At 33.4% G+C, this 9521-nt stretch overlaps 2 protein-coding genes across 2 annotated transcripts; one reads left to right on the top strand and one right to left on the bottom strand.

Annotated features, from left to right (window-relative positions):
- Positions 1–1526: 1526 nt before the first annotated feature.
- On the top strand, positions 1527–3943 carry LOC137722534 (universal stress protein PHOS32-like). Its single transcript, XM_068461560.1, has 4 exons — positions 1527–1877; positions 2907–3016; positions 3102–3220; positions 3689–3943. Exons 1-4 carry the CDS (start codon positions 1703–1705, stop codon positions 3777–3779), a joined length of 495 nt encoding a protein of 164 aa, XP_068317661.1. The 5' UTR covers positions 1527–1702; the 3' UTR covers positions 3780–3943.
- Positions 3944–4080: 137 nt separating this feature from the next.
- Positions 4081–9288, bottom strand: LOC137722533 (probable glutathione S-transferase). Its single transcript, XM_068461559.1, has 2 exons — positions 8932–9288; positions 4081–8030 (listed from the first exon to the last, which is right to left on the bottom strand). The coding sequence occupies exons 1-2, from the start codon at positions 9244–9246 to the stop codon at positions 7680–7682; spliced, it is 666 nt and encodes a 221-aa protein (XP_068317660.1). The 5' UTR covers positions 9247–9288; the 3' UTR covers positions 4081–7679.
- Between the last annotated feature and the right edge of the window lie 233 nt (positions 9289–9521).

The following is a 9521-nucleotide window of genomic DNA, read 5'->3' as shown; positions in this document are numbered from 1 at the left end:
AAATGTATTTCCAGGACTCACTTTTATTTTTGTTAATGATTGTTCTAAAAATATTTTTTAAAAACACTTCAAACCATTTTAAAATCAGTTTCTAACGAAGTTTTATACGTATGGATGTGGACGTGGAAGATGCTTGTTGCATTTGCATTACATAATTGATTGGTTTTTCCTTTTTCTTGTTATGCTACGTAATTGAATTAGAACTCCAGCGTAGATATTGGCTACAAATTAACGATGAGATATGATCATATTCATATCTTTGTACGAGTCATATGACAATGACAAAGGAAAGTGCAAAGCCGCTTCCTTCATCCAAATATGGGAAAAAAGCAATAATTTACGTGACTCGAAGATATATATAACTTCAATAGCGTCATATAATTAAAAAATAAACCCCCGTTTGAGATACGCTTGCAATATAGTGAAGGAGGCCTTTAAGGGGAAATACCTTAATTTTTATAAAATTAGGAATTAGTTGTGAGGGTTATAGACCATTTTTATCATTAAAATGGTCTATTTTTTAAATTGCACCTCATAGATCATTTTTTAAAAATATTAACCAAATCAGAAATATTTGAAGCATCTAATTGAGTTTATAAAAACTGATAAAGACTTTGTTATAAGAAAACATTGAAATTTCATGGCAATAATTAAATAGACAAATGATTTCGGATTGAATTAAATTTTTGCAAAAATAATCTATGAATCGAGACTTATAAAATAGATTGTTTAGATCATTGAGGTTTGATGTGCAGTGAATCCCATGACTAAATTCCTTTTTTTTTTTTTGGAAACTTGACTAAATTCCATTTTGAATAAAATGGAGATCCCTTCTGATGTAGTGAATTGGTAGTAAAAAACCTCTCTCCCATGCAAACAAACTTTATAGAATCATTAAACAAACAAATAGTCCAATGGTAAAAAGTGAATTACGAGACTTCCTTAAAACTAAAAAATAGAGGTCTCGGGTTCGAAATCCTATGCTAGTGTGGAAGCTAGACTTGTGGCCAGAGGAAGGTTGAATTGGCTCTGTGAATCTTTCCGACTCTCCGGAAGGAGTGGATAATCGTAGTTTGTCTGTCACTAGTTGTCCTCCTTTTCTAAAAAAGAAAAAAATTAAACAAACAAAACTTTATTCAATCCATTAATTATAAAATATAAAAGTAGAGTAAAATTACAAGAGGTAAAAATAAGAACACAAAAACCACTCCACAACTTTGAATAGTTTAAGGTTTTAAGCAAAGCAGTTGACTCATTAAACTAACACATATCCAACATCCATAAACTTACATACACGCAATGCCAATCCCAAACATAATGATGGATTTACATTCATCGTGTCGTCATGCTTCTATCACGTGACCATAGCATGGAATCCCATGCGACGATCCAACGGTCTTTAGTCTCATATTATACAAAAGCCGGACCCACCACTATGGCCCTGGCCCAACGTGGACGGTCAGGATGAAACGAAACAAATCGCAGCCAAAACTAAAACGCACAACCTAGTGCCATTAGCTACAAGCCTACAACGCGTCATCATTCCGTTTCCTTTATATTCTGCTTACAATACAAGCTTCGAACCCATCTTTTTTAAGGGAAATTCTCACGCAACGATTGTGTTTCCTTGTCGGATTTGTAAGCCTAGAGTTGCAGAGGATCGAGAGAGAGAGAGAGAGAGAGAGAGAGAGAGAGAGAGAGAATGGGAAAGGATAGGAAGATTGGAGTGGCGATGGACTTCTCGAAGAGCAGCAAGAACGCTTTGGAATGGGCGATTGCGAACTTGGCTGACAAAGGTGACACCCTTTACATCATCCACATCAAACCCAACTCCCTCGGCGAGTCCCGCTCCCAGCTCTGGGCCCAATCCGGTTCTCGTAAGTATATATCTTTATAAAGAGTTAGGACAGTTCGATCGTTTCCTTGCAGTTGAGTTCAATATCTAGATCGGAGTAATTTAGTCCGGCTACGGAACGAACGTGTATTTTAATAGAAAATTAGATTTTAATCATTAAATAAGATGAAGTTTAGAAAAATAACTTATAGAAGATTAAAAAGTAATTTTAGTCCTTAAACTTTATTTAATGTCAGCATATCTATTCAATATTTTTTTATTTTTTTTATAATTTTATGAATTTAAATTTTATGAAAATATTATAAATTTTAATTCTCAGGTAAGCATCTTATGTAAGAAAATATTTTTGTAGAGATTTTTTGGTAAATTTATGTTTTTGCATATTTTTTTATTTGCCACTAATTCATTACAATATATTTAGGTACGAACATTTTGGTATACTGAGTTAGTATAATATGTTTAGGTACGGACATTTCAATACATTAGTTTAGTATCATTTAGTTAGGTACGGAATTTTTGGTACACTTGTATTTTTACATATTTTCTTGTATGTCACTAATTTACTACAATATATTTAATTATTGGTATTTTGTTACACTAATTTAATAAAATATATTATTATACAAACGTTTAGGTACACTAATTAGAGAAAGTTAAATAAAATTAATGAATTAAAATGTGTATGATAATAAATTTAAAATTTAATGTAATAACATTAAATAAGTTATTTATTAAATAGAAAAACAAAAATATAATATGAATTTGAATTAGGTACACATTAAAGGACTAAGATTTTTATTAAATTTTAATATTCTTGAAGGATTAAAGTTCAAAAACCTCTTCTAAATATGTTATTTGAGAAAGGAGTTGATATTATTATCTCTAACAAAGCGTAGTTGACATGTTATTGATTCAGTATCCATGCGTTTTGGGTTCTCAGTGCTGCATGGAGAATTTATGACTAATACTTTTATTTATTTATAGGTAAAGCTTGAAGCTTTTAAATCAAATTGGTTATGTTTCTGATCTGGGATTTTTTTTATTTTTGCAGCTCTGATTCCATTGTCAGAGTTTAGGGAGCCACAGATTATGAAGAATTACGGTGTCCAAACTGATATGGAAGTTCTTGACACACTCGACACTGCTTCCAGGCAGAAAGAGGTTTGCTTTAATTAATGGGATAATCTTGATCTGGGTTTTGATTAGTGATTGCTTTTGTTTGATTTTTGACGGGATTAATTTACAGGTGGATGTTGTGACAAAATTGTATTGGGGAGATGCAAGGGAGAAGCTTCTTCAAGCGGTTGAAGATCTGAAGCTGGACTCTTTGGTCATGGGAAGCAGAGGGCTTAGCACCATCAAAAGGTATGGGTGCAATTTTCTTAGATTTCTTTCTTTTCAATAATCAATTTAAAAAAATTGAAGCATTGGTCTCCAAATTTTAATTGAGTTGAAACTTCGGTAATTGAACTAAATATTAGTGAAAATTGGTATTTGAATTAACTCTGTTTAAACTTCCATGCATAATAGGGAAATAAGTTTAAAAAAAGGAAGTTTTAACGAAAAATCCACAGTACTGTTTACTTTAACGAAAAATCATATTTTTACACTAAAAAGTCAATTCTGGTATTATTTACTTTACCTTTTATTTTGTCGTTATTATTAAAATTCAAAGTTTTCAAATTCTTTTCATTAGTTTTCCCTTTAAAAAAAAGGTGCTCACGAATTTTCAGTCTACTAATGCTCCAATTTTCTGTTTTAATTTTTTAATAAGGTTGTCGTAATTAATTTGGATTATATGTTTAATCCATTTGTTTTGTGGAAATTAAACAGGATCGTACTGGGGAGTGTGAGCAACTTTGTGCTCACGAATGCTGCAATCCCTGTGACCATCGTCAAGGACCCGAGCATGCAACAACATTAAAACTGTATGATCGATAATTAATTAGAAATTTGGATCTGGTTTTATAATAATCTGTATTATCGATAAATAATTAGAAACTTGGATCGGTTTTTATAATAATCTGCCATTATTTTCGACACTGGCATTGCTTTGTTGAAGATGAATGCATTTGGTTTTGTGTATTAGTTTGTTATTGAAATCATAGCCATCTAAATTGACCTCAAAACACGGTTCAACGAACATCTCTGTCTCATTGTCTTTACCGGCGTTTATTGATTTAATTACATTTCATATTAAAAATAATTACCCCAAATAATATTTTTGCTAGTATAACCCTTTTTCAATACCTAAAGTGTCTCCAACAAAGTTTGACAAAAAATCCTTAGAAAGTAAAGCATTTGGATTTTTTTCAATAAATAAATTTGTTGCGTTTTTATTTGGGTAAAATTTTACTATTATTAAATTAAATTAAATATTTTGTTTCTTCAATAACATGTTAAAATCACGTTTAGCGTATGTGTATTATTGAAAAAAGTGTGAAAATAACGTGGACTAACTTGAACAATATGTACGTACATGTATGTTGTACGTTAGAGTTCTAAAAATGTGTAGTTTAACGAATTATTAAATCGGGTAGTGAATATAGAAGTATTTTTGAAAAATTTGTGTATGATATTTTCAATCTCTAATCTCCAATCTCTAATATTAGAAAGCTAGAATGAGAGTTTTGTGTCTCAAAGCTTCACAAAAAAGAATTGGACTATAAAGCCCCTCAAACAAAAAAAATTCACAACTAGCTGAAAATAATAGAAACAAACTAATAGGGATACTTTTGTCAAAAACAAAAAAGAAAAATATGTTAAACAAAAAGAGAATTAAAAATTAGAAGAAAAAAAAAAGAAAAAGAAAAGAGAAGATAAACATGGGGAATAGATTGGAAACTGCTATGCATATAACCGGGAACCGTTTTGCGAAGGGAGAGATAAACGTGAATGTGCAGTGGTGTTCAGGAGGAAAAGAAAGCAAAAAGAAGCAGTTTGCGGGACGAGAGATATATAGAAGGAAGGACACAAAATAAGAACTTGAAGCAAAAAAATGAAACAGTTTTGCAGGAGGAGGAGATGATACAAAAGCCATTGCTCGCTCACAATTTGAAGCGAATTACAGGTTTGCTCTTCACTAATTCCATGCAGTTGTTGGATAATTCGAGTTCAATATGTTGGATTGTGCAATTTTTCCTTGCGCATGTATTACTCATTCCTTATTTCTCCACGTTTCAGCGCTCACAAACAATTCTTCCATGTCTCTGCGCTCACAAACAAAGCCGGGCGGTTAGACAGAAAAAGAAACCCCCATTCTTCTCTCAAAATGGGTACAAACTTTAAGGTTCGTTGCCTTAGAAACTCGAGAAGAGTAGAGGAATTTCCAACACAAGAAGGAAGTGAGCAGTTGGGCTTTTCGATTTTTTGCTTCTCCCAACTAGAGCAATTCACTTTTGATATTAGTAGCTGCTTTCAATCACCACACTATTTTCATTGTTTCTAGCACGTAGTTACGTTTTTTTTTTTTTCTCTTGCAAATTTATGAACAAGGATTGGGTATCTCTCTGGTGATTGTGTAGGTGAAGCCGGTTTCCTTTCTCCACCTTGTATTGATTTCATTTACGTTCATCTATGCCATATAATTGTATTGGGAATCTATATATCGACTGATTCTTATCGCATGTAACTTTTAATCTCGGATTCTCTATTTCCTCTGCATTCCTTCTCCATCCAGCGTTTGTCTTCTATTCACCAAATTCATTTTCATTTCTGTTTTTGATTATTTACTTCACAGTGAAAACTTGGTGCTTCTCCGGAGGAAGAACAACCAACATACCAGAATCGGAAGAAGAATTGAGCGACCAAATCAGTGACAAAAGTTCGAAATTCTTAGTCAACATTGACTGATTCTTTCGCCATCCAACGTTTGTCTACCATTCATCAAATTCATTTTTCCTTCTCATGTTTCTTTCTGCTTTTGTTTCATTCTATCGGCAAGATTGTTGCTTTAGGCAAAAAGAATGTTAAAGTTGGATTTTTTATTTTGTTTTTTCTTGCAGTGATTTGATTATTGCAAGATTTAGGTTTTCTAAAAGTTGCTTTGCAGATGGCTTTATCTCCCTTAAAAGTCACTACAAGCGATCAGGAGGAATTGACATTCTAGACTATGTCAAAATTCAAGTCATTGATTATTTTTTTAAGAAATTATGCATATAAGAAGTTCAAGTGCTGATTTTTTTTTAATTTTTTTACCTAAACTATGTTTTCCTCTTTTCCTATACAGGTTGCTCTGCTTGGGTTCAGTTTTAAGCTCATTGAAAATAGAGGCGGAAATTGATGCCAATGTCGTGATGTAAAAAAAGGATGTGCGTGCAGAAATGTTAGTGTGTATTATACGTAAATATACTAACTATGTATTTTACATTTTTCCATAGGAGGTAAATATTATAGTTAATGTTGATTCAATTTATTTAAATAGTACGTAAATCATGTATTCTTGCTCTCTCATCCTCGTCATGCTTGTCCTCATCCTGCTCCTCTCTGATTTGGTTTTGCAAATATGAAATTATTATTGGTTTTTTTTTTATATTGATTTTGTTGTTTTGGGTTCCAAGTCTCTGAAATTTTTGAATTTTTATCACAAAAATTGGGTGCAATTGTGTTATGTGATTGGGTGTGTTTTTTTAATTGATTGCTATCCATTTGCTTTCAATTTTTCTTGACAATTTGATGATCCTTAGAGATGGGAAATCCGTCCATCTCTCACTAGATGAACGAACAGGTTTGTAATTGTTTCCCTTTTGGGTTTGTGTATTGAGAATCATGTGAAAGGGTTTTGTTTTTTTGGTTTCTGGGTTTTTGAATTGGCGGCATATCTTGGGTCTTTTGATCCTAAAAGTTGTTGTCTTTGTTTGGTTTTTGGTGGCTATGTATATTTGCAGGGTCTGGATTTGTTTCTTAGGACCTCTATCAGCATGGGATTTTCAATGCTTCCATTAAGCTACCTGCTGATTACACTTCTGGAGTTGTTGCATTTTATGCGAGGTTATTCTGTTTTTCTATCTAATTAAGGCTTTTAATTTGTTTCCCTCTTTGTTTGTTGTATGATTATATCTAAGGTTGTATGATTTTATTGTCAACAGAATAATATGACCCAGATTTTTACTTCTCAATTTTACAGTTTTGTAAAGATTCAATCTTTATGGTTAGCTGATTAATTTGACTTTTTTTTTTGTTTTAAACTTGTAGCATGGAACCCAGAAATGTTATGGATCTATCAATATCCCAAGTAAAAACTTGGTGGTGTGAATAGTACTAGTTTTATTATCATGCCGGACTATCCGACACTATACCAAACGCTTCACTAACCCAATCTAACTTAGTCTAGTCTAAGCTAGTCTAGCTTGGTCCTTGAAGCTATTACAGTCCGAGATAATCCGGTACAACAAATGCATCCTAAGGACCTTGCTAGTGGTGGGTTGCATTAGCGAATTAAACATTCCTTGTCAACTCATTACACACACACACACACACACACACACACACATACATATAGGAAGCCTTTAAGGGAAATGATTCTCATTTTTCAAAAAAAAATAGGGAACTTTTAACCGTTATATTTGGCTTTAATGAAATCCTGTGGCCTGTGATTTAATCTCAGTCACAAAATTTCATTAAAATCAAGTCTAATGGTCAAGAGGATGTTAAAAAAAATGAGGATCCATTCCCTTAAGGAGTGTGTGTATCTATTAAGAACCCGATGGAGCCACAAGTACAATCCTGATTTTATTCTTATAAAATATCATGAACCATGAAGCATCTTATAAAATATCATGAACCACGAAATGCTTCAGGAGACCATCTTATGATATGAACCATTTTAGTTGGAAGTAGCGGTGGTGGTGCTCTGAAAGCGACGACGGAAGTAAGCAACTAGTTTATCTCTGGGAGGCAGACTTTCGTGAAAAACACTGCAAAACTCATCACTCCAATCGTACAGATCGGGAAGCTTCTCTTTGGTCAACAGCTCCACTCCCACAACTTCTTGAAAGGCTCCAAGCCAGTAGGCTATGAAGTTGGCAACAATGTCCACAAGTCCAACCGTCTGTCCCCCGAAGAATTTCTTATCTTTGAGCTCATTTTCCAGTATTTTCAGAAGCTCGCAGACTTCTTCCACAGCCTTCGCAGGTTCCTCACTGCCCGAGAGAGCTTTCCGTGCTGCAGGCAAGCACTAAAGCAAACAAATACAATAAGAATTTAGCTTATTAGACACATATTTTTGTTTGCAAAATTTATTAGTGCGGTCAATAAGCTGCCACATGGCAAGCAAGAAAATAGAACTATATACACTCAACAGTAATGTTCACTGTCAACTGAATGTTGTAAGACTCAAAAGAATCAACTTAATCACTGATGAAGCTTTTCTGACATAAAAATTTTGTGTAACTAGGCATATATTTTCATGTTGTTAATCTAGATTACAATTTTTTTAGTGAAATCTCAGCCGAGAAATTTTTTATTGATGTGGCAAATTTATTAATCTTTAGACTACATATTTTATATAAGAACCAACTTAATTACAATTCATATTTTATAGCGTAAACATTGTATACTACCAACATATTATGTGAGGTCAGACATGTATTGTCAAGTTTAGTAATATATAAAGTTTTACACTGGTAGTCACAAAAGAATTTCAAGCTAATATACTCAATGTAAAATCGTCATGCACATACTTATGGTGACAGACTGTTAATCTAAACTATACATTCATGCTATAATCAACTTTGTTAAAAATAACCTTGATCATCAATGATTTAGATGCACAATAAAGCAAGATAACTTTTCTAATATACCTAGATTTGGATCCTCTCCGGATCCCCTCCCTGGGGATTCCAGAGATCAAAACACAAGGACCGTTCATTAAAGATCGTGCAGTCATAATTAAATGTTTTTTTTACACAAAATGATATTGTTTTACTTTTAAAAATATAAAAAACATTTAATTGTGGCCGCACGATCTTTAATGAACGGTCTTTGTGCCTTGATCTCCAGGATCCCCAAGAAAGGAATCCGGAGAGGATCCAAATCCATATACTTAATACGAAAAGATTAAAGTGAAACATTTTTACCTTTTCATCAATAAACCTAGCCCAGAAACGTGCCTGGGCTCTTTCATAAGGATCTGTAGGCAAAATGGGAAAACCCTCCTTCCAAGTCTCATCAATGTACTCAAGAATGACCTGGGACTCAGCTATTGGTCTGTCATTGTGCAGAAGCACAGGGATCTTCTGATGAACTGGGTTGGATTTCAGAAGCAAAGGGCTCTTGCTCTGCAGGTCCTCCTCAACGTATTCATATTTCACTCCTTTCAGCTTCAGAGCTATTTCCACCCTCCTACTAAATGGGCTTCCCCAAACTCCCAACAGCTTCACTTCCTCAGCCATGATATAAGCACCAACTAATCAAGTTTCACACTAACTAATCTCTCTCTTGTGTGGATATTACGACTGGTTTAATCTTCCTTCTGGGGTTTTATAGTGGTCGGAAAACAGTGTTTACTTGGCCGCTAAGACAACTCTACACTGGTCAATAGTCAATAGTAATTTAAAATTGTGACTTGGTTGAGGAAAGATCTAGAAAATGTGCTTTATTGACAATTTCTTCTTCTCCATTGATTGGGCGATTGACTTGCTAGTTTTTATTGGTTTTATCATATATT

This window comes from Pyrus communis, chromosome 17 (genome assembly GCF_963583255.1).
Source record: "Pyrus communis chromosome 17, drPyrComm1.1, whole genome shotgun sequence".
NCBI lineage: Eukaryota > Viridiplantae > Streptophyta > Magnoliopsida > Rosales > Rosaceae > Pyrus > Pyrus communis.
This window is presented reverse-complemented; position numbering and strand designations above follow the sequence as displayed.

Coding starts and splice junctions, on each gene's coding strand:
- LOC137722533 (XM_068461559.1), bottom strand. CDS start 9,246: ATGGCTGAGGAAGTGAAGCTGTTGGGAGTTTGGGGAAGCCCATTTAGT. Junction 8,031..8,931: donor CTAGGTTTATTGATGAAAAG/GTAAAAATGTTT, acceptor TGTTTGCTTTAG/TGCTTGCCTGCAGCACGGAA.
- LOC137722534 (XM_068461560.1), top strand. CDS start 1,703: ATGGGAAAGGATAGGAAGATTGGAGTGGCGATGGACTTCTCGAAGAGC. Junction 3,017..3,101: donor CTGCTTCCAGGCAGAAAGAG/GTTTGCTTTAAT, acceptor ATTAATTTACAG/GTGGATGTTGTGACAAAATT. Junction 3,221..3,688: donor GGGCTTAGCACCATCAAAAG/GTATGGGTGCAA, acceptor GAAATTAAACAG/GATCGTACTGGGGAGTGTGA.